Genomic DNA, 26,215 nt, shown 5'->3' with positions numbered 1-26,215 from the left:
GGCCAGTTCACTGTCCCTCAGACCGTTGGAGGGCCGGACTATAGTTTAAAAAAAAAACTATGAACAAATTCCTATGCACACTGCACATATCTTATTTTGAAGTAAAAAAACAAAACGGCAAAAACACCCGCATGTGGCCCGCGGGCCGTAGTTTGAGGATGCCTGCTTTAGGTTAATAGGAGAATCCCACCTCACTGAAAATTATTTTTTTGTTGTTGTTAGTGGGAGTTAAATATACATGTGATTCTTATCTACTAAGTACAGTGACAAATCACGGGGAAAGGCGGGGCAATTCCCATGAAGGACCAACAGAGTAAACTGTAATTTTCACTAATGGGTTTTTGGTTGGAGAAAGAAGGACTAAAACAACCTGCTGATAGTGGTGGTTGTCACCAGTTGGAAGATGTTGCCAAGAGGGAGGAAGAAGCATTCTGAGTCACGGGGAAACAAGTAATAGTGGTATATCTGTTCAGACCAGTCATGTTCAAGCCTGACTACAAGTAGAATCTTGCGTGCCCGAGCCCCATGCCCAGAGATCCTGAATAAACTGACTGAGACTGGGGCCTGGCACACTGTCTATTTTTAGAATTTGCCTTTTAAACACCCTTAACACAACACATATTATCTATCTGGCAAAAAGGTTACTTGTCCTGCCACTCTTGTTGCCTGTTTCCATCTCACATTCCCATATCTTTCCCTGAAAATGCACCCGCCTGAGTGTTATCCTTGGTGGGAAGTTTCACATTCCTCATGTGTCCACTGTCTTTTTTTTATTAGCTAGTAAATGGTTCTTATTAGACTTGTGCTGAAACTTGTGCTATTCCAAAATCGGGCTCACTGGTGACAGAACTGGTGATATCATCAAGAATCCCACCTGGACACACTCTAGCAGCACGACAGCACTGGAAGCAATATGGAGATCAGTCCTAGTATGCTTCTGTACACTCCTCACAAACCCACGGGAGTGTGTTTCTAGGTGAGGCGTGTACAGAAAAAAAATCATCTTTCATCTAGACAACATCCTAAGCATTTGGCCTGGTTATTTCAATACTGTAATTTATTTAAAAACAAAAAGGCACACATAATTGCTTTTGCATGTACTTGTAAAAGTTGTAGTTTATGCTATAAATATGCTAGATAGTTTAAGGGGATTTTCAATTAATCATTACATCAATAATTTAATGTGTTTTCTTTCATCTAAATGCACCCTTAGGCAGGTAAGAGAAGCACTACTTACACAAAAGAAAAATTACTCTCTCTTTGTGCTTAAAGTTGCATGAGATGCAGAAATTAAACTTTGGTTAAATTGAAATTTGGTTGCAGTTTGAGGCCACCTACTACATTCTTTTTAATAAAGCATTGAAGAATGGCAGCATTTCAAAAAAATACTAATTTAGCTCTGTTTTCTGGATATTTCAAGCCTTAAAACACTTCTCTTTGTCTATTTTAACTTTAACCTCAAGAAAAAAGAGGTATACCCAATTCACACCTTAATAATGATTATGAGTCTTTAATAATGTCCTTAATAATGACATATGTCTATCTACCATAAGGTTATTTGCAACCTTCTAGAATATATTTCAATTTTATTTTTTAGTAACGGCTTCATTGAGATACTCACATACCATAAAATTTGCCCCTAAGTATACAATTCAGTGGTGTTTAGAAAATTTACAGAGTTGTGCAGTCATCACCAAAATGTCAGAATATTTTCATCACCCCAGAAAGACACCCTGTGCCCATTAGCAGTCACCTCCCATTTCCCTGTCCCCTGACAATGACTAATCTACTTCTTGTCTCCATGGATTTGCCTATTCTGGACATTTCATATAAGTGGAATCATACAACATGTAGGCTTTTATAACTGGCTTTTTAAACTTAGCATGTTTTCAAGGTTCATTCTTGAAAGGTTCATGTTATAGCATGAACAGTACTTCATTCCTACTTATGGCTACATGATATTCCGTTGTATGGATGTACTACAATTTAGCCATCCATGGAGGGACTTTTGGGTTCTTCCACTTTTGCCTGTTATGAATAACGCTGCTAGCAACACTTGTGTTTATGTTTTTTTCTGTGAGCATGTGTTTTCAGTTCTCCAGGGTATACTTGAAAGTGGAATTGCTGGGTCATACAGAAACTCTGTGTTTTGTGTACTCACAACTGTAGCCCTACCCTGTATTAATTGACCGTATAGGCATGGGTTTGTTTCTGGCTCCCTGTTCTGCTCCATTGATCTATGTGTCTGTTTTCATGTTGTTTTGGTTAGGATAACCTTGTAGTATGGTTTGACATCAGGTAGTGTTATGCCTCCAACTTTTTTCCTCTTTCTCCAGATTGCTGTGGCTATTCAGAGTCTTTTGTGGATTATTTACTCTAGTTCTGTGAAAGGCGCCATTGGTATCTTGATAGAGATTGCATTGAATATATAGATTGCTTGGGGGTGATTTGGACATTTTAGTGATGTTAATTCTTCTATCTGTGAACACGTTATATGCTCCCACTTATTTGTATATTCTTCATTTTCTTTCTTCAGTGTTTTTTAATATTCTGAGTATAGGTCTTTTATATCCTTGGTTAAATTTATTCCTAGGTATTTTATTATATTTTTACGTAATTGTACTAGTAAGTGGGATTGTTTTCTTCATTTCCCTTTTTGATAGTTCATCATTGGAGTATAAAAATGCAACTGATTTCTAGATATCTATTTTGTATCCTGTTACTTTACTGAATTAATTGATCAGTTCTTATAAGTTTCTTGGTGCAATCCTTAGAGGACCCTATAAATAGTGTCATTTCATCCACAAATAAGTACAGTTTTATTTCTTTCTTTCCAATTTGGATGCCTTTTATTTCTTCTTCTTGTCTGATTGCTGTGGCTAGGATTTTTAGAACTATGTTGAATAAGAATGGTGAAAATGGACATCTCTATCTTGTTCCTGATCTTAAAGAAAACTTTTCATTTTTGCCCATTAAATATGATGTTGGCTCTGGGTTTTTCATTTATAGCCTTTATTATGTTGAGGTATATTTTCTCTATTCCCACTTTGCTAAGAGTTGATTTTATCATAAATGAGTGCTAGATTTTATCAAATGCTTTTTCTGCATTCATTTATATGATTGTGATATTTATCCTTTGTTTATGTGGTGTATCACATGTATTTATTTGTGGATATATACTAAGCTTGCATCCCAGGAATAAAACCCACTTAATCATGATGTATGATCTTTTTACTGTATTGCTACATTCAGTTTGCTAATATTTTTTGAGGACTTTTGCATCTTGCAAGGACATTTTTAAATAAATGGGAAAAATAAATTTATATCCCTACTGAATGCCTTTATACTAAAATAAAGTCCAGATGAATATAAAAACTTCCCAAAAATGCATGTAAATATCTATTTAACTGAATTTAGAATGGGAAAGAGTTTCTAAGCATGAAAACCCTAGAAAAATTTAGAAGAAAATTATCTCTCAATAAAGTTTTTTTTGGGGGGGAGGGAAATAAAAGATATGGTGAAAGACTTACATAATTATTTAAAATATTAAAAATAAAAAATTTAACTAATATAATAAAGAAAAGATGATATAGCTATATAGTAGAATATTATTTACCCTTTAAAAATCTTGTAATATAAAACAATATAAATATTTAATGCAACATTTATTAAAATACCGGTGACATTCTTGTTAGAATTAGTACAACTAATCATAAAATTTATATGGAACCTCAAAAAATCCCGAATAGCTACAGAAATTTTATGGAAGAACAATGTAGTAGGTATCATGCTCCCTGATATCAAAGTATAGTATAAATCTACAGTAATCAAAATAGTATGTTACTGGCATAAAAACAGATATGTAGATCAATGGAATGGAATGGGATGGGATGGGATGTAATGAATAGAATAGAATAGAATAGAATAGAATAGAATAGAATAGAATAATAGAGCACTCAGAAATAAATGCTCACTTTTAGGTCAATTAATCTACAAAGGAGTCAAGGATATACAATGGAATAAAGACTGTCTCTTTAATAAGTGGTGTTGGGAACACTGGATAGATGCATGCAAAAAAAAAACAAAATTGGATGATTATCTTACACCATAGACAAAAACAAACTCAAAATGGAATAAAGATTTAAATGTAAGACCTGAAACCATAAAACTCTTAGTAGAAAACAAAGGGAATAAATTCTTTGGCATTGTTCTTACCAATATTGTTTTGGATATATCTCCTTGGGCAAGGGAAACAAAAGAGAAAATAAACAAATAGGGCTACAACAAACTAAAACGTTTTTGCATAACAAAGGAAACCATAAATAAAACAAAAAGACAACTACTGAATGTAGGAAGATAATTCCTAAATGACACATCTCACAAAGAGTTAGTATCCAAAGCATATAAGAAACTTATACAATTTAACACCAAAAAATCCCAAACAAACAATCTGATTAAAAAATGGGCAGAGGACCTTAGTATGTAGACATTTCTCCAAAGAAGAGACATATTGGATGCATACTGTCGAGTCTCAGAGGGAAGGCGGGGGAGGGTGGGTGCGTGCGAAAAGATCAGCCAAAGAACTGTATGCATATATGCATAACCCATGGACACAAACAGTAGGGTGGTGAAGGCCTGCAGTGGGGGTCAATGGCAGGCTAGAAGAGGGCAATGGGGGGAAAGGAGGACATATGTAATACTTTCAACAAGAAAGTTGTTTTTTAAGTACAGTAATTTGCAGATGAAAAGGAAGCAAGAATCTTTGCAAGTGAATTGATTTCCTTGAAGATCAAATTTACCAAATTCAAACCACCTCTCGTTTTCCCCATTTTCCACATATTTAGTAACATTTCCTGGAGGGTCTCTTGGCATAGGCATGCTGATACTAAACTAGATTAATGTCAGATTGCTGATTAATGAATATCCTTCCAACTGTGAATGGACAAAGCACAGTAACATACCACACCTCACTTGTAAAGCAGGAAAGAAAGGCAGGAAAAAGAAACCCAGCATTGCCCTTAATTTAAAATTTATTCTTTAGGTAAATCTGTGAACATTTCATAAAATAAACAATACACTTGGGTAGGCATTGTAACAACTATATCAAAACCACTTTGTATTCCTTTTTTTGGAAACTGGATATCCATATGGCACATTTGAAGCAAAATATGCACCTCAAAATATAGTTTTGATTTTTCTCATATGTTCAAGTCATTATAACAGGTGCCTTATGGGAGATAATGTTTTTTAATTAACTATTCCTACTATTCCAGAAGCTTGAAATCTATTTAGGTAGACTGTATCTGAAGAGTAAATATTCATATATTGAAATAATAATTATTATTATCCATATTGTCATACAGGGAATATGAAGCCTAGAGTGATTAAAGAAGTTGTGCAAAAGTCAGATAGCTCATAAGTGGCAGCTCACTATGTTCAAACGTTGGCACTTCTGACTCCAGAGACTCAGAGCTCAGCACTTGCTACAATACACATTCAATTATTAAATGGCTTGGGCAGACAGTTGCTCTAGGAGTTCAGTTAAAATTAAAATGTGGCATATTCTTTAAAACTCATAACAAGCCCTAGCCAGTTTGGCTCATTGGATAGGGCATCGGCCTCTGAACAGAATTTCCGGGGTTCGATTCCAGTCAAAGACATGTACTTTGGTTGCAGGCTGGATCCCCAGCCTTGGTCAGGGTACATGTGGGAGGCAACCAATTGATGTGTCTTTCTTACATCGATGTTTCTCTCCCCCTCCCTTCCACTCTCTCTAAAAATCAGTGGGAAATATCCTCGTGTGAGGATTAACAACAACAACAAAAAGTCATAACAACAAAGTCTATTTTAAGCTCTGAATATAGTGATCATAATGAATTTTCTTTATTTGGTAGAATCTTTAGAGCTTTTCAAATGATAGATTATAATAGCCCAAGGGGATTTTAAAATTACTTATTTAATAGGGATTCTTATTGCCAGATTTGCTCTAGAAATCTATGCATCTCCCAAGAAGTTGATAAGTACTTATTAGAAGCTTGTTTAAGAAATTTGGTCTACTCTCCAGAACAATGAACAATGAGGATATTTTTAAAACTCTTCTGAAAAATTACTGCTAATTATGGAAAATTCAGTGCAAGTTATTAGCACCACAAATTTGATAGACCTCCCCCAAAAGAGAGCTATAAATTACATAAAATAACAATTCTGAAATTAAATAAGGCCTGTTACTATATATCATAACTGTGTATTTTCATTTTTATAAGAAAAGAAAAATATATTATGGTTTAAATATTGAAGGACATGACCTCTAGTCTTTCAACTCTTAGTTACTGTGTTTTCAGGAAATTTTAATATATTTTTTAATATTTATATTTAAATGTATATACATATGTTTTTATTTAAACTATGTATTTATTTAAATATACACATATTTAAATGGGGATCAAGCCTGCAACCCGGGCATGTGCCCCAACTGGGAATCGAACCATGACCTCCTAGTTCATAGGTCGATGCTTGACCACTGAGCCATACTGCCAAGCAATACATTTTATTTTCAATATTCATATTTATAGGCCCCTAAAATTCCTAATGATGCATCTCCTGTAGAGTTGGGCATTTTTATCTTTAAATCTGAGGATTTAAAAAGTTGGTAAAGAAAATGCTGCACAACAGGGGGTGATGGTGAGGGCATGATTGGGGGGGGTGGGGGGCAATGGGGGAATAAGGACACATGTAATACCTTAATCAATAAAAAAGAAAAAAAAAGAAAAGAAAATGCTGCACGTGATGATTATCTTTCAATATGCTCATTGTTTCCCCATGGAGTTTGGGCAGTGGTGTGGCTGAGACTGGCATTCGGTGCTCTTGTATTTGTAAGAGAACAGAAGAGATGTGAGGGGTCTTGCAGGCTGCTGGAGAAACGGTGACACAGGGACTGCAGTGAGCTGATTAGAAGTTGAGGGACTGATTGAACACCATGGAAGAAGGGATCAAGGGAAATGGTATTTTTAAAGATTAATTCCAGGGAGCTGCTGGCCAAGTGACCAAGGTTCCAACTGGAAACAGGAAAGTAGTTTGTCCTAAAGAAGTTAAATAAAAGTGCTTAACTATGGACTAAAGGATTGGATTAGAGAGCACAAGCCAGAGAAGGAAGGAATTTGACTATCAGGCCCATAAAGCAGGCTGTCCCCCTGGAAAGAGATTAAAGGCTACCATCAAATTTATGAATCGGATCAATGACGATTTAATGTGATGGTTAAACACAAGGATTCTACACTCTGTGTGGGTTTGAATCCTGACTTTACCACCAGTTGTCTGATATTAGGTAAATCACACAACAGTTCTGTGTCCCAGGAAAATGGGGATAATGGTATCTAACTTGGAGGGCTGTTGTCAGGGTTGAGTTAATATATGTGGAGACCTTACAACAGTGCCTAGCAGGGAGTAAATTTTAATTCATCAAAGAAGTGTTATAATAATAATAACAGTATATAAAGTTTATATATTCATATACCAGTCACATTATTACTACTCCTTTGGATTTTCCCATGCACAGGATTTCAGATAATGACATTGAGCACATGGTATGCTCTGCAAATCAGTTTCTAACTCCTGAGCCTTTTCTTTAAACGTTAAATAAAGAGAACATGTAAAGGCCTGCTGCTCTGGTTGAATTGATGAAGCCTGGAGCACTCCCAGGGAGACCCCTGGGCGCCACTATGGAACACATTTTGAAAACTACTACTGATGCAGAGGAAAGAATCCAAGGCTTGAAATCAAAACCTGGAGTCAGCTTCTATTGCCATTAACAGTTTGTGTGATACTGAGCAGGTCCTTGCTATGCCTCAGTTTCCTGATTCATGTGCTGTAAGAGTTATACTAGATCAGTGGTTCTCAAACTCTGCCTCTCTAAAACCCTAAGAGTTCCAGAGAAGTGCACCAGGAAGTTGGGGGGATGGGTGATGGGGAGCATGCTGGATGAGGAAAAGGAACCTAACAACTTCAAAAGCGAGGACTCCTCTGCTTCATATATTGGAATTCCATAATATTTGTTTGAAGAATGAGAACCACTGCTAAAGAAATTTTAACTAGGTAATAAAAGTTCCTTTGGTTTCAATTATTCTCTAGTTCCTCAGAAATTTATTCATTGAACCAAAGTAGCATAAGAACATGAATGAAAGCAACAAATCCTAAATATGAGGAACCTGAGTAATAGGGAAAACAAGAAAGTGGACTATTCATAAGGTGCTGTGCATGACTGAGATATTTGAATATCTCTAATACCCAGGGAAAAGGCAAAACCTCTGAATTTTATCTAGATACTAGAGGCCCGGTGCACAAAATTCATGCACGGGTATCTGTGTCCCTTAGCCCAGCCTGTACCCTCTCCAATCTGGGACCCCTCGAGGGATGTCCGACTGCCCGATTAGGCCCGATCCCAGTAGGATTGGGCCTAAACGGGCAGTCGGACATCCCTCTCACAATCCAGGACTGCTGGCTCCCAACTGCTTGCCTGTCTGCCTTGTTTGCCCTTAACTGCCCTCCCCTGCAGGCCTGGTCACCCCTAACTGCCCTCCCCTGCAGGCCTGGTCACCCCTAACTGCTCTCCCCTGCAGGCCTGGGTCCCTCCCAACTGCCTTTCCCTGCAGGCCTGGTCGCCCCCAACTTCCCTCCTCTGCTGGCCTGGTCACCCCTAACTGCCCTCCCTTGCAGGCCTGGTCCCTCTCAACTGCCCTCCCCTGCTGGCCTGGTCGCCTCCAACTGCCCTCCCTTGCAGGCCTGGTCCCTCCCAACTGCCCTCCCCTGCTGGCCATCTTGTGTCCACATGGGGGCAACCATCTTTGACCACATGGGGGGAGCCATCTTGTGTGTTGGAGTGATGGTCAATTTGCAAATTACTCTTTTATGGTGCACGGCCAGCTGGTTTGCCCTGAAAGGGGCGGGGGGGGGGGGGGTTCCTTGGGGCTTGGGGCTGCCTGGGCGAGGGGGCTGTAGTGGTTTGCAGGCTGGCCACGCCCCCTGACAACCCAAGCGGAGGCCCTGGTATCTGGAATTTATTTATCTTCTATAATTGAAACTTTGTAGCCTTGTGTGGAGGCCTGGGTCAGCCAGGGTGTACGGAAAGCTTGACTTTCTCCATTGCCGGGGAAACCCAAGCCTCCTGCTCGCTCCGTGGCCACAGCCATCTTGGTTGGGTTAATTTGCATACTTGCTCCTGATTGACTGGTGGGTGTGGCTTGTGGGTGTAGTGGAATGATGGTTAATTTGCATATTATTCTTTTATTAGATAGGATTCTTGCCTTATTCTGTTCATGGGGAGCATAGACTGGAACAATGACAATTAAGTTTATGGATCAAGGGGAAATCTCTCTGTATAAAAGCCTAAGTGACTGAACGACACTCAATGCTGGACCTGCCCCCTGGTGGTCAGTGCGCTCCCATAGCGGGTGTGCTGCTCAGCCAGCTGACTGACTGGTGCCAGAGGCAAGGCTCATGGCTGGCAAGCGCCACTCGGAACTGACTGGGCGTGAGCCCACGGCAGGCACAGAGGGGTCAGGATGAGCGGGAGCAGCAGGCAGGAGAGGCAGGCAACGTTGGACTGCCTGTTTCGGCCTGATATCCACAGGCCACACCGAGGGTCCCCACCGGTGCACGGATCCATGCACCGGGCTTCTAGTATTACAATAAGAATACTATACAGATACAATCAGAAGACAATTAAAAGGGACAATTATTTAAGCACTATACATTGGAGGACTTTTCTTGGTGGTTAGTAGTTTCAGGAAATACGTCCCTTCCAAAGAAAATGTCAAATTAAAATTCTACATTTCTAATTGCTATGCTAACCGTTAGAAGTGTATGTGAGCTCAGAAGCTCCTGACTTGATTGAGATTTTAACAATGAAATGTTTTGAGGTAAATCGAGTTAACATATTCCCTCTGGATGTAAAGCCTCTGATTGATTAGTGAGTCTGTAGGCCATGCTTATAGTTTGGATTGGTCCTATATTCAGTCCTCCTTAGTTTCAGCTTGCTAAGAGCAAAGCAAAACCCATACACATGTGTGAATATAGACAGAGAGAGGTAGCATCTGTTTATCAGCAATTTTGATACTGATTAACATTGAACAACAAGGCTGATTACCCTTATCTCCTTCACATATGGTGTTAGTTGAAGGCTTCCCACTGATTTTTCTCTCCAATTATAGCTCCCTTCCACCATTCAGACTCGCCATTGTTTGTGTGTGTGTGTGTGTGTGTGTGTGTGTGCACATGCGCACTAAAGTATAATATTTTAAGTTTCATTGCTGAAATATGTTAGCTTGGAGCAACTTCATCCATAAACACTTCAACCTGTATTAGTTTATCAGATTTCTTTCAGAGAGCTGGGTCCTAGGTGACTTGATACTGGTGACAGTAATAATTCAATGGGGGATAGATACCAGAATAGTCAGCAGCATGGAGGAGGAAGATATATCCACATGGAGACCATGAGCTCCCATTGGGCCCCACAAAGGACAAGATGTTGACTGAGTGGTGCACATATGGAGGGGAAATGCAGAGGCCAAACTTTGCCTTCTTGTGACCAAGCACAGTGCCTTGCACATAATCCATCTTCAGTAAATGATGGTTGAATCAAATTACTTTTGCCCTAGGGTGGATTTGTCTAGAATAAAGTTGAGATTTAATGTTAATATATTTTAGTTATTTGCCCTAACCAGTTTGGCTCAGTGGATAGAGCGTCGGCCTGCGGACTGAAGGGTCCCAGGTTCGATTCCGGTCAAGGGCATGTACCTTGGTTCGGGCACATCCCCAGTAGGGGGTGTGCAGGAGGCAGCTGATCAATGTTTCACTCTCATTGATGTTTCTAACTCTTTCTCCCTTCCTTTCTGTAAGAAAAATCAATAAAATATGTTTAAAAATAAATATGTTTTAGTTATTGAAAAGATCAGGTTTTATAAAGCAACATGATTTTCTGTTTTAAATTTATACATTTTATACCAGAAAAAAATCATTTTTAAGGAAAAACAGTTTGAATATAAAACATAATTATTCCATTGTTAAGACAGTTCCTATTAGCCATTAAATAACACATCTGCTGTATATATATATATATATATTTTTATTATTAATAAAAAATATATATATATATTTTTTACCAATCTATGTGCACAGCTCTGATTAGAGTAGGTAAAAGATATATATCTCCTTCAAATGGTGAATTAGACCCAGTAAATGTACATTTTATTATGACAGATTTTGTAATTATGAAAGCTTCAAGTAGCCCTCTTTTAAAAAAATACTTTAAAATGTAATTCTTGTCTCACCTCTCTGTATGTTTTGGTGATTGTTGATTTCAGTACAAAAAGTGCATTAAGAGCATCTTTTTCCAGTGCTAATATCATTATTGCTCCACAAAACATTTTCTGTCAAGGCTTGCTGAAGAAGAAATTTTAACAAGCATTTTTTCCATGCTTTTTCTTCTATCCAGGATTTGCTCACATCTGTGGTTTTCAAAGTAAGCCCACAAATGCTACAGTATTTTTACAAAGTATAACCAGAAGATAATTCATAACCCAGGTGCCTTGGTTTAAGCCTCACTCTATTGTTAATTTTTTTCATTGTTCAGATGCAATAATGTTTTAAAAAATCATGGCCACACAATAATGAGGGTTTTTAAAAGTTAAAAAATACATAAGTTATCACCAAACTTACTATAAGATTTACATTAACCTTTTCCTTTTCATTTCCAGGGCTACAGCAACACACAGGGGCCAGATTATCTTCAAAGATGCTTTAGCCCAGCAGTTGTGTGAACAAGGAGGTAAGAATCTTTTACTTCTCCGTGTTCATTGTGTCAAAATTATTTATGGTAGGTCCTACGTTCTATGTGCTAAGTAAGTATTTCATTAATAGTGCTTGATCATGATGCTTTAGAATTACTGACTCCTTCATACCATAATAATTATTTAGTAATTATTAATAAAGATCTGTAGACTTGTGAAAATATTAAGTGTGAACTAAAAATAACAAGAAAAAATTATTTTCTTTTCATAATTATTTTCTAATGAATTACAGTCAGTAATTCTGCTTTATGATTGCCTGACATACATCCCAGTTCTCACCCATACCAAACTCTAACAGGTGCACATACATATGTGTGTACACACATGCACATGTGCACACACATGCACACACATGCATACTCATGCACACTGAAGGGTGAAACCAGGACCCATGCCCTCACACAAAATTGATCCCTCTACCTCTTGAGCTTCCACCTGACTCTGTGTCTTCATGTAGCATTTCCCACTTCACATGGATTTTCTTCTGAAAAGTGATGGATGCCACCTTTGAGAGACCGAGCTCCTCAAGTACAGGAACCAAGCCTCCATGCTCTTTGGTTCCCCAGGACCTGGCATCGTACCTGGCATGTGACAGCCACTCAGAAAATGTTGATAGAGTAAATACAAGTATTTCTCAGCCACACATTTCTTTCTGTATTTAGGCATCTTGACAATGGATATATCTGAGCCAGTTTTTATAAATTTCATGCCCTTTTCACCATCAGCTTAGGCATATTACCATTTTTTTGGCTTACAGATATATATTTTGGGGAAACTTATTAATTTAGGAGTTACATTATTGAGTTTAAAGGAAATTTCTACCCACTATCTCTCTGCTAAAGAAAATCTAATGGATTTAGAGAAAAAAATGAGGAAAATTTATATTGGTTTTGGAAAAGCATTAGAAGATACCATTTATTATTTGTAGTAATATATACATCATCAATATGGCTTTATCTAAGCAATATGATACTTGATGGTTATTACTGGCAAACTGCTGTTAGTTTACATACATCGCTCTTAAATGAGAAAGCCCTATTCTAATTATAGTTTCAAATACATCATCAGTGTTCTTGGGTTAAACAGATATTAGTCTGTAACTTTTGAGAATGAAAGAATGTGATTGCCTTCATAGTAGGCTTAGAAATCTATCACAATGTAAATATGTTTCAGACTATGAAAATGTTCACATTATTGAAAATATAGAACACCATATAGGAGTGAACATAATACTCTAAAAACTGCATAGTACCAGGAAAACATGTCTAATTTTATTAACACTTATCCTTACCTAAAAGCTGTTTTTTTTTAAGCCTGGGATTTTAAAAATCTTTTATAATGTAAATGAATAGTTGGGAATGGGATACATAGGGCAGGCGAAAGTAGATTTAAAGTTCTATGTATTGAGAATAATACAATAATTAATTAATAATACAAGAATAAACTGTTTTATGTACTCACAACTGTAAACCTACTTGTGTCCCACCCTGTAAAGACTGAGGATGAGGAATAATATTTGAATTTATGCTCTGATCTTAGAACCATGCAGTCCTTATCTGCAGATTGGTGATGAAGCCAATAAAGTTAACATGACAAAATATACACTATACTCACAAGTGGCCAGAGTAGAATCCAAAAGTCTGGACTCACAGCCCAGTGTTGGCTTCATTATGCCAAGTAGATTCTTAAATTTAAAATAAATAAATAAACATTAAACTCTCAGAAACCACAACCCGAATAAACAAGGTCATCACTACTGCCTTCATCCTGGAACAGCTAGGAGAGAATACACACTTTTTGGAGCCCTGGTAAAACAAAAGTCACAAGTGTAGGGCTGATGTGGGTGTATCAGCATGGCCACTGCTGGCCCAACAGCGCACACACATCATGGTGGAGGGGGCGCAGAGAGAATAATGGTGTGCGTGTATATTTGCTGGCCTGGGAGCTTCTTGGCATTCCCTCTTCAAACGCATACATCGATTATTTAGCAAGGCCAGATGGCAGGCTTAAACAGCTGACAGCAGTCATGCCCTATAGTGCCCCCGAAGAGTGTATGCCATTTATAAGCCATGCTGGAATTCTCTGTTGTTGGGATGATGGAAGTGGATATAACCAAAGGCAAATGTTTTATGTCAGGAGGAAAGGGGTCAGGCTTACAGCTGGAGCAGAAAACCTTGGCTGCTTTCTGCCGGCTCAGCAGTGCTTCTGCTGTTCATCACCCTGAGTGGTAGAAAGTGTGGCTGTGTTCGCTAAGGGCCTTAGGGTCACGGTGGTGGGCAGTGTATTTCTGCCATTCAGACTCCAAAGTCTTTGGAATTTTTAAATCCTTTTGTGCTAAGAATTGGTGACATTTTATTTAAACTGAGATGGAGGGAGATAAAAAGTTCAGTAAGCAAGTCCATAGAGTGAATGAGGTGTTAAACCTACCTCGATATTTTTCAGCACTTCAAGAATACCTATTAATGTGAGCTGATTGATAAGTTAACTAGCTTGGTTTTGGTGATTGTTTCACAATGTCATATACCTTAAATATATAAAATTTATATTTGTTAATTATACCTCAATGAAGCTGGGTGGAAAATAGCTTTTATACTCAACTATTGTATGAATTGTAGATCAGATCTACCCAAATTTTCCCTTGACCATCCTTGGTTATTCAGTAGTTTATCTGACTAAATATTTTTCCACTACCCTAAAATGCATTTTTTTTAAATTAATTCACACTAAACATGTCAGAATTGACTAATAGTCAGAATTAGATTTTACCATATCTACTTTAATGGTTGAAGTGGAAACAATAATGAATGATATGTTTCACTTGAATTTGTCCAATGTTAAAACTTTTGCTAGTTAAAGTCATCTGTTTTTCCCAGGGCTGTATTGTGGTTTACAATCCAGTTTAGCAGTTATACTACTTTGCTGACATCCCTGCACATTGTAATGTACAAACAAAGGGAGCTGAGTTAGGAGGCTCAGATAAAACCATCCAGGAACCTTGCTTCAAGTTCTCACAAACTACCCAACAGGGGAAAGAACTGGGGCCCTCCTAGGGCAGTGGCTGACAAAGTGTCCCCAAGAGATCCTTTCAGCAGATTAAGGGGAATGACAAAGAGGCTACTCCCCAGGGCCACACTAAAATGTCTTGCTACTGGCTTTAGGTGGGTCTGACTACTTTTTTTAATTTTCTAAAGATCAGTGTTTTGGACTGGTGCTGTTTTCCCCAAGATGACTGAACATATATTTAAACAGCTTGCTTTTCAATCTTCGGAGCTATATACATTTCCACATGACAGCTTTATCTAGTCCAAAGTCAAAACATCAAGATTTATGCCTGAGAAGAATTTGACATTGAGTGGTTTTGGATGCGCATAGAAGTATGTTTCCTACTCAAGCTGCTATGTAATCTGCTGAATTCCCCCATATTTTGAAGGACAAAGTCTAAGTTTGGAAGGGCGGCGAAGCTGTGGTTAAACACTTTTCATTACGATTCTGTTTTGGCTTGTGAAATATTACTTCATGAAACCTATTAATCTGACCTTATTTTTATACTTGAAGATTCAGTTGTTCAATGTAATACAGATTTTCACATTGGTGTTCTTAAGAGTTGGAACTCATTAATATTAATTAATACATATTGTGCTGTGTCCCCAGGGGACATATGTGGATGTATGATAGTTGTGTGGCAGTTTCACATATTTTTCTTAAATATCTTATAATATAGATATTTTAGTCCAAACCTAGGAGAGAAACTCCAAAACACATTTATAGAAAAATATAAACTCAATGGACTGGAAGTCATGCCATCTCCTCTGAGGACTTGCTCTACAGTTTGTCCTCCCTTTTCCAAATCATCAGCTTCTTCCTTTACACCATCCCCTGCTCAGAGAGTCAGTAATGCAAGGTGGTTAACAACATAGGGTTTGGAAGTATCTACATTTGGGTTCAAACTTCTGTTCTAGAACTCTCTAGCTGTGTAATCTCAATTATTTTACTGCAAAATAGGGAAAATAACAGTACCTACCTTTTCGGTTGTCTCATATAATTTTCAAGAACCCAGCACAATATTCTGTGCCCAGAAGGAACATAGTAAAGTTTTGAGAATTAAAGGCAATAATGACATGCATAGGATGTTAGCTAGCAAATAAATAACCTTATAAATATTAGCTGTCATTATTATTATTAGGCACTTACATTTGGATGTCACTTACATACCTTGAACTCAATATATTCAAAACTGAATTTGACTTTTCCCCAAATTTGGACCCTTTTATTACAGTTCTGGTTAGTGACTAAATGGAGACTTAGATAAACATTACTTTTCCTTCCATCCATCTCTATACCCAATGTGTCTAAGACTAATTTATCTCCCTTTATCTTCTTAACATCTCTTACCATCACTGCTCTTTCCACACCTACAGCATTTCTCTGTTTCAGGCCTGCCACATGTCTGTCAAAGTGTTCTCAAACACAAACCTCATTTTTTAGCTGCCAGTCTCATTTGCCCTGTATAGCCTAGCTTTCAGGGCTACCCATGAGCTGATGCTGCTTCTCTCTCTCCAACTTCATCTCTGCGTTTAGGCTCTCTCCACGCTGCCCACTCTCACCTAGCACTGAAATCTCTACTTCAGCTGTCATAAGCACTGATTTCATCAAACATGCCATCCCCTCCCCTATCTCTGTGGCTTATCTGTAGTTTATATATGCCAGTTCCCTTCCCTGGAATACCCTTCTCATCACCTCTTCCTGTGTCTTACCCATGAAATTGTATTCATCCTTAAAGATCCAGCTCAAGTCTCTCCTCCTCTACCATCGTTATTTTTATCAATATTCCACCTATACTTTCTAATTGAATTTAGTTGACCATATTGCATTGTCATATGTTAACTTCTACATGTATTTCCTACTGTATTTTGAACCCTTTGATCCAGCAAAGATTGGATTATTTTTATATTCCCACAGCCAGCCAGGCACAGTGCCTAGCACTCAAATATTGGTTGTTGAGGGAATGAGTGAACCACGTACAGCAGGTGTAGCTTTCCAGAATTGTCTAATTACTATTATTTTTTTATTTTTAAATTATTTTTATTTTTTTTGGTTAATCCTCACCCGAGGATATTTTTCCATTGATATTTAGGGAGATTGGAAAAGAGAAGGAAAAACAGAGAGAAATATCAATGTGAGAGAAACACATCGATGGTTGCCTCCTGCACGAGCCCTGACTGGGGCCCGGGATGGGGAGGAGCCTGCAACCTAGGTATGTGCCCTTGACCAGAATCAAACCCGGACCCTTTGGTCCACAGGCCGACGCTCTATCCACTGAGCCAAACAGGCTAGGGCTCTATTATTTCTCTAATTGCTAGCCAACCTACACCTCCTGCACACCCAGAACTGTTTTTACAATTGTATTTAGTCATTCTGTACTTTTCCCTTCTCCACTAATGGACTTTATTAGGAATAGCCCTACAAAATACATAGTTAGATGTTATTTCAAATGATGTTTATTGCATTGCTCAGTGTCCCCTTTCTAAGAAACCACAGGAGAAACTTTTTCCAAGTCTCTGTACCTGAAATAGCTGCCTTTTTTCCTGAGCAATATGTGTTCTTTCATGTTACAAACTCTTCGATTTCTGTAAGCTTCAGGACCAAACTAAAGATGTCACCGCATTCATGTTGCATACTTATCTCAACTGGATGCATTTTTTTTCTGACCCTCATTTGTCATCTTCTTTAATTTTTCTACTTTATGGTCTTGTTCAATTGTCTGCCTTTTTTTCTTGTTAGCTGCCTCATATCTATTTTAGAACAAGACAAATTGTACAATTTATTCTTACGTACGTAAAAGAAAGTGGAAAGTAAGGTAAGATGAAGATGATAACGTGTACCAGTGACTAAGAGAGGAAGGAACAGAGGAGAACACTGGAACATTAGAATTGTCTAACAACCATGATTCTAGATATAATTTCTTGCTGAGGTTATTAGTACCCAATCAACTAACCTTTTTTTGAGCAACTATGTGTTAGGCATAGGGGTACAGAGGTATACAAAATGGAGTCTCTACTCACAGGAACTCACAATCTAATCAACTTTAATTTCCACTCTGGCCTTTAGGATTGAGACATAGAGAGGATACATTTCCCAAAAGGGACCTCCTCCCCAGCCAACAGGAAATGAACTCTTATAGAGCATAAACTAAGCTTTCATGGCAAATGCCTCAATCTGCAGGTGGCTTAAATGTCTAGAAGAATATTGCGCAGTCATAAACCAGTCGGGAGGTAGGTGGTCCAGGGGTGGAGTGGGTCTACTGTGTACAGCATTTAGCTTCCATATGCAGGGGCCACGCTGGCTACTCCGGCACTCACAGGTTCCTGCAACAGGAAGCATGCCCATGGGTCATCTCCTCACCTTCCTATGGACAGGACTTAATTCCTCTGTCACAGGAAGTTGCAGAGGACACAGAATATTCTAACTGGGGTCCCCAATCCAGTTAAAATAAAGAAGGGGAGAATAGGTATCGGTAGACCACTAGCAAATTTCTGCTATCATTAGCAACAAGGTTTCTTCTTGTAGTAGTAGTGTTGTTGTTGTTGTTGTTTTTTGATGATGATAATCTTGATTTTCCTTCCCATCTCTGAATGTTATTTAAAAGCCATGTATATATGCTTAGGCTATAGTTCAATTTATAGCTGCACTCCCTCTCCTCTGCTTCATCTGTGAACTTCATCTCTTCAAGTTCTCAGAGGTCTAAGATTGAAAAAAAGATGGCTATACAGTAATATTTAAAAAAACAACAGCAACTCACCAGCAGGTCAGATGGTATATTTTGTTTTCTGATTTTCTCACTAAAAACTTTTACTTATATCATAGGCAAATTTTTGAAATATGTATGGATGTCTCCTCAGAAAAGATGAGGGCATGCGCATAGCAAAAAAAAAAGTCATAAGCTTTAGTGTTTAAAATCTCATTATTGACAGCTCATAAAAGAATCTTATCTGGAAGAGTTCACTGTTCCCATTTGTAGATTATAAAGATATATTTTAGTTTTGCTCCTATTTCATTTATTTTATAAGGCGAGAGATGATAAGTTTTTATGTGACACAAATCAAATTGAGATGGGAAATAGGGGAGGACGGGAAGAGGAAAAATACTTCCTAATATTGCTGGTTCTGTGTATAATTTAGCTGTCTTTAAATATTAGGTAATCTTTTATACTGAACAGAAGTATATTCCAGAACACAGGGAGAACTATTTTCACTCTAAATTTATAACATTTTTAGAAGCTTAATTATCATACTTGAAGGTCAAATGGTGTTTTATTGCAATAAAATACAAAAAGTAATAAAGAAATTATTCCTGGGGAGATGAAAATCTAGGTTCATAGCTCATTAAATGGTAACTTCACGGGCCATGTCTAATTTGTCATATTTATCTGTGGAAGTTTTATACATTTGAATTTCAAATTAGGTGAAGAGATACCTGAGGCAAAACTACCTAGGGTCTTTGAATGCTAAAACGATTCAGGAGATATAATTCCCATCACAAAATACCTTTATTTGTGAGAAGTGTCTGTCATTATATACATATATATATATATATGTATGATGCTTGTCTGGCTCAAAGCCTTCTCTTTTTTATTTTAAGTAATCAATAATATTAACACAAAGCTCATTAACCACTTCCTTAACTCATTTTTTAGGCACTCCTTTTTATTTTTCTGCCCAGCATATAGAAATCTCCATTCTTTGTACTGAATAAATTGTTAAACAAGTTGGCTGAAATATGTTTTGGAGTTACATGATTACTTAAAAGTTTTCTTCCAAAATAAGTCAGTTAAAAGAAAAATACTTTCATCAAAAGAACAACCTTTGGGGGAATTAAACACGACTTCATTCTTTCTAATGTGACCTCATGATCTTCAGGAACAACGCTTAGTTTTTGCCCACTGAGTATGATGTTGGCTGTAGGTTTGTTATATTTGGCCTTTATTAGGTTGAGGTATGCTTCCTCTATTCCCACTTTGCTGAGAGTTTTTATCATAAACGGATGCTGGATTTTATCAAATGCTTTTTCTGCATCTATTGATATGATCATGTGATTTTTATCCTTCATTTTGTTTATGTGGTGTATCACATGTATTGATTTCTGAATATTGTACCAACCTTGCATCCCAGAATAAATCCCACTTGATCTTGTATATAATCTTTTTACTGTATCGCTGGATCAGGTTTGCTAATATTTTATTGAAGATTTTAGTATCTAAATTCATCAGGATTATTGGCCTATAATTTTCTTTTTTTGTAGTGTCTTTATCTGGCTTTGGAATTAGGATAATGCTAGCCTCATAAAATGAGCTTGGAAGTCTTCCCTCCACTTGAATAGTTTTGATTAGTTTGAGGAGGTAGGTGGTGGTCCTTTGAATGTTTGCTAAAATTCGCCTGTGAAGCCATTCGGTCCAGGAATTTTGTTCTCTGGGAGTTTTGATTACTGCTTCGATTTCATTAGTTGCAATTGATCTATTCAGATTTTTTTATTCAGTTTTGGAAGATTGTTGGCATATGGTTGTTCATAGTATTTTCTTATAATCCTTTGTATTTCTGTGATACAGTGTGCAGATGATGCTTTGTTGAGTTGTACACTTGAAACCTGTATGGTTTTGTGAACCAGTGTGTTCCCAATAAATTCAATTTAAAAATAAATGAAGATAATGTGATCTCATGAGATGTTAGTGAGCTCAACTTCTGAAAGAGCATAAACACAGAAATGCTTTTCAAAAATGAAGTTTTTCTTTACTTTCAGCATGTAAATTTGTCTCTTGGACAAATTGAACTGATGATAGGAAGAATTTAATATTGAGAAACCATATGATGATCCATGTTTATGATATTTACTAAAAAACACCCAAAGATTTAAACTATAATAATAAAAGTGTAATATGCAAATCGACCAAATGGCTGCACAGCGGAATGACTGTCCAGATGACCTTCCAGACAAAGCCAGGGCTGCAGGGCCGAGGCAGCCGGGGCTGCGAGGGCCTACTCTTGGACGAATTTTGTGCATCGGGCCTCTAGCCTATTATAAAGTGATTAAGAAAAGCACAACTGTGAGCTCCAGGATCCAAATGAAATCATAGAAGCTATTATGGAATTGGAAGTGTTTGCTTCCTATTTCAATTTACCGAAACTTTCAGATCTTTAATTTATATCTGCAAACTTCAGCTAGTGTTTTCTTGCCAATGTCATACAAATTATTAACTACATATAGCCTGTGAGATGCTCTAGATCAAGCATGTCTAACTCACAGCTGCGGGCCACAGGCCCACAATGAATATTTTTGCAGCTCAGCCAATATAATAGTATGTAAGAAACGTTTTAATAAAAATTTTGTAACTTAATTTTTACAATATCCTGTTATACATAATCCTATATAATAAAGAGGTAATATACAAATTGACCCTCAAACCTTCACAAGATGGCTGCCTATGACCAGGCCGGCAGGGGGGTTAGTGTGGGACGACCAAACAACTGAACAAGCAGGCTGCGTGGGGCAACCAGGCTGGTGGGGGGCTGTGAGGAGCAACCAGGCCAGATCGGGGGGAAGTTGGGGGTGACCAGGCCGGCAGAGGAGTGCAGTTGGGGGAGATTAGGCTGGCAGGGGGGGTAGTGAGGGGAGACTAGGTTGGCAGGGGGGCAGTTGGGGGCGACGAGGCCAGCGGGGGGGGGGGGTAGTTAGGGATGACCAGGCCGGCAGAGGGGGGCAGTTGGGGGCGATCAGGCCAGCAGAGGGGGCAGTAAGGGGTGACCAGGCAGGCCGGCAGGTGAGTGATTAGGAGCCAGTGGTCCAGGATTGTGAGAGGGATGTCCGACTGCCGGTTTAGGCCCGATCCCCAGGTTCGGGCCTAAACCGGCAGTTGGACATCCCCCAAGGGGTCCCAGGTTGGAGAGGGTGCAGGCTGGGCTGAGGGGACCCCCGCCCCCCATGCACGAATTTCATGCACCAGGCCTCTAGTTATTAATAACGAACTACAATGTTCTCTAATGACTGATTACTATAATCGTGTTGCATTTGTTTCCCTTACGCACCTTAAGCGCAGGCGCACCATTTCTCTCCACTAATGCTAGCAGCAAATATTTTAGCAACTGATTGCCACGTCATTAGGCTTGTACTGACTTGTTTGGTGTGCACAACAAGAATATTTCGCTTTCGGAGATTAAGAAAAATAGGTTTATTTGCGTTATGCTTATTAATTTTTACAGTTATTCAGTGTCTGGTAAGTTAATGTTCAAGAAAAAATATTAATTTTTATTAAAATGTTCTATTATTTTATGTTAACGGTTACTCATTTATTTCAACCCTTTGTATTCATAATGTCTTTATTGAAATAAACCTATGTTTCTATGAAAATTGAAGCTTTTGTTTTTTGCAGCCCACATAAACTAAAAACCTTATTTATTTGGCCCGTATTAGCCTTTGAGTTTGACATGCTTGCTCTAGATCCATGGTCGGCAAACTGCGGCTCGTGAGCCACATGCAGCTCTTTGGCCCCTTGAGTGTGGCTCTTCCACAAAATACCACGGCCTGGGCGAGTCTATTTTAAAGAAGTGGCATTAGAAGAAGTTTCAGTTTAAAATATTTGGCTCTCAAAAGAAATTTCAATCATTGTACTGTTGATATTTGGCTCTGTTGACTAATGAGTTTGCCGACCACTGCTCTAGATGATAGAGAAAATATAATTAGTGAATGAAAGGTAATGTTCACTGAGTAACTCTGATGACAAACAATGATAGATATTTAACATTAGTTAGGTTTAAAAGTTGGAAAGGGATTGGTAAGTAGTTATCTATAATAATAAAAGTGTAATATGCTAATTAGACCAGATAGCCGAACGACCTTCTGGAAGTCCTTCCAGACCACCTTCCGGACGAAGCTGGGGCTGTGAGGGCTGAGCCCCTTGCACAGATTTTGTGCATCGGGCCTCTAGTTTTCATATAATGGTGGTCAGATTAACTCACACTGACTGGAAAAAAAATGAGCTATTAAAAAATATCTCAAACTCCCCACCCACCCCCCAAATAAAGATATTCCTTAGAAAGGGACCTGCAACTCTTGTGTCTCTAGAACCAGGACCAATACATGTCTGTTAACATATATGGGCAAAGTGCTTTTTCCATTTTCTCAAGTGTCAGCACATTCTTTTTCTACTGTTATTTTAAACAAGTAAATACTATCCTTGTTTAACGAGACTAAGAAGCATGTTTTTCTTAGAAAATGTTGCTACTGAATCTATTTGTTTTCATGTTAGGCCTACTTAGTCTTGTGATGTGAATTGCTTGTCTTCATGTGAATTGGATCTCCTTACAATTGTTTCACATAATAATCATTTGCCTTTACTACTCCTGGCATACTTGTCTTTATCAAGTCTACATTAGTATGGATTTCTTGTATTTAGTCAAAGCAGTTTCAGTCTTTTTCATATGATAACTCATGGAGTTTAGTAATTGCAAGAATAGCAGAGCTGAATAAAAAGGAAGCTCTACAAGGGATATATTTTTTAAAACAAATTTTGAAGTATCTTATAAAACCGGTGATTCAGATTTCTTTTATTTTCAAATATATTAGCTTATTCAATTTAAAAAACAAATTTCTGTTCTCTTTACATATTCAATAAAATTTTAGTAAAATGATATACCTAATCTTCAGGTATTAACACTTAATTGTTCCATAGCATCTAGGAAAATGTTTGGCTATGCAAACATCTAGAATATCACTGAAGCACTTCAATATTGATCTACAGCTTTGTATTCTGGAGAATTTGAATGATAATAACTAAGTTTTAAAGGTCTTTGGCTTTTTCAACTAAAAACACGTCAAAGTATGCCAGGCCTTCATTAATAATCCTTTGCTGGAAACAGGGTTTTAAAAAATATGGCAGCTGTATTGAGGTTCTATCATGATTCCTATATTCTGTTGCTTGCTTATTCTTTCTTAAAGTAGAATCTTCATTTTAACTGGCCTGGTTAGCATTTCATATTTCATCTGTGGTTCTAAGTTGATTCCTTTTGTTGACATTTGGCATGCTACTCAAGTTATCAAGATACAATTAAGTTCAATTTCCAGTTCAGTCAAGTTACTTGAACCTGATCAAGCTTTAAAAAGGACATAGTTTCTGTGAATCTCAATAACATTAAATTTGTGAGGGAAGATTACAGAGATGTGTGCTTATTTTGAGTACAATCTAGAGTTCATTGAAATACAGTCATTTTCCCTTCATGTGTTCTATTAACACAGATAGTGATGCTGTCATCTTGCCTAGGATAAATGACAAATTAGTAGATCTTCAGAATTATACGTTGGATTTATTTATGCATTGCCAGTGTTCAGGGATCTCCTTTGAGAGGTCCATGAAATCCAACTGCAGGATATGGTATATCACGATCATTGTACTTTAATTTAAAAACACCATTGACAGTATGGCTGCTAACCATTGTACTGCTTATAAGAGTTTACAGCTTAGTGGTAGGAACTTCATGTTAAGCTGAATTGCCTCAACATTTATGGTAAGAAAAATGATTTACTAAGTAATCAGGTGTTTGTATATACCAAAGTGAACTCCTGGTATTCTTCTCAGGATGAATTTTTTTCCATAGTGTATCTGATACATTTATTCATTTTTGTAAATCTAGGAATATCCAAATTTGTTAACAGTTCTGTGTTAGGGTATAAAGTAAGTTCCTCATAGCGTAAAGTTCTGTCCAGCATTTATGTATAGTCTTACAGGTCTTATCAGTGAGGCTAAATAAGGACCATTTAATGAAGATTCTCCCACAGTGACCCTCTGGATAGAGGACCACTCCTGGCTATCTCTTTCCCTCTCTCCAACTCAGTCTCCTCGGACAACTGGCAGGGCCCCTACCCATAGTACATCCTCCTATGTATTACCATGGTCAGCCATCTGACCTGGTTTTTTATCACAATGAAGAGACACCTAGAAGAAAGCAAGAATGTCTTTTAGTCTTCTTTTAAAGGTGTGTCTATCCTATTTTCTTCAAAGCCAAAGCCTACTCCTTTAAGAACATTTTTGTGCTCTCATTCTCAGAACCAAACTTCTCAGTATAGGCCACTTGGCAACTTTAAGTGCTATCTAGAGTTGATTTATGCAATTTCAGTTTCAAAGGAGCTGGGAAGTTGGACCTAGGTGGGTGGTGGGGTGGGAGAACTCCTTAAAGAGTCATAGAACCAGCAACAGACCAACAAAAGTTGAGATAAAATCATTCAAGCAATCTAGAAAGATGAGTCAGAACTAGTTCAATGGCAAAGGAGCAGAAAATGTATACTTGGAGGATGCCAGTGGGTATTACTTGGAAGGTTGACAAATTAGGACCTCTCTGATGTATACATTTTATATTTAATAAAGGAAAAGACCTTTCTTCCAGATTTACATAATTCAGGAATTTAGTAATTCATCCATGTTAGTAGTATGAGGCAGAGCAGGTACTATCCAAATGGGAATGTAATAAATGATGTTGAACTATATTATACTTCTTCAGGCTATTTATTCTAATTCCGTGATATATTATCCTGATAAATGTGAAAAAGATGAACTTCCTACAAGCTTAGAAAGTTTGGTTTTACTACATAAAACTAGATTGATACAGTCACTTGGTGAAAGATGATTGAAATAAGTGTCCCAGGCCTAGTACTTGACTAGATTTTGAATCATGCATGTGTAAGTATTTTTCAAAGAAATTTGTATATTTCCTTTTACAAATTTAATGTGTACTAACTATGTTCACTTTTTTTTTGAGGAAATAATGTTTAGTTATATCAGACAGTGGATATTTTTGTTAAAAATATTGAATTGAGCGCTGGCCAATTTCAATTAGTGGTTAAAGCATTGGCTCATAGCCCTAGCTGGTTTGGCTCAGTGGATAGAGCGTCGGCCTGCAGACTGAAAGGTCCCAGGTTCGATTCTGGTCCCAGGTTGCGGGCTCGATCCCCAGTATGGGGCGTGCAGGAGGCAGCCAATCAATTATTCTCTCTCATTACTGATGTTTCTATCTCTTTCTCCCTCTCCCTTTCTGAAATCAATAAAAAATATATTTAAAAGAAAAAAAAAGCATTGGCTCATAGACAAAGGGGTCTCAGGTTCGATTCCCAGTCAAGGGCAAGTACCTTGGTTGCAGGTTCCCCATCCCTAGTAGGGGCGCATGTGGGAGGCAACCAATTGATGTGTCTCTCACATCGATGTTTCTTTCTCTCTGTCTCTCCCCCTCCTCCATCCTCCATCCCTTCCATTCTCTCTAAAAATCAATGGAAAAAATATCTTCGGGTGAGGGTTAACAGAAAAAGAAAAAAATATATTGAATTGAATTTTCCTA

General features: G+C 37.8%; 1 protein-coding gene across 2 annotated transcripts in view; it reads left to right on the top strand.

Annotated features, from left to right (window-relative positions):
* Positions 1–26,215, top strand: part of RELN (reelin) — a 455,662-nt gene that overhangs the window by 161,158 nt on the left and 268,289 nt on the right. For both annotated transcript variants that reach the window (XM_008149850.3, XM_008149843.3), the window contains exon 4: positions 11,751–11,821. In XM_008149850.3, the coding sequence (XP_008148072.2) occupies positions 11,751–11,821 (71 nt within the window). The remainder of the gene's footprint in view (positions 1–11,750; positions 11,822–26,215) is intronic.

Source organism: Eptesicus fuscus, chromosome 14, assembly GCF_027574615.1.
Source record: "Eptesicus fuscus isolate TK198812 chromosome 14, DD_ASM_mEF_20220401, whole genome shotgun sequence".
In the NCBI taxonomy this organism is placed as follows: Eukaryota; Metazoa; Chordata; class Mammalia; order Chiroptera; family Vespertilionidae; genus Eptesicus; species Eptesicus fuscus.
The sequence above is the reverse complement of the archived record's forward strand: the minus strand, read 5'-3'. Positions and strand labels throughout refer to the sequence as shown.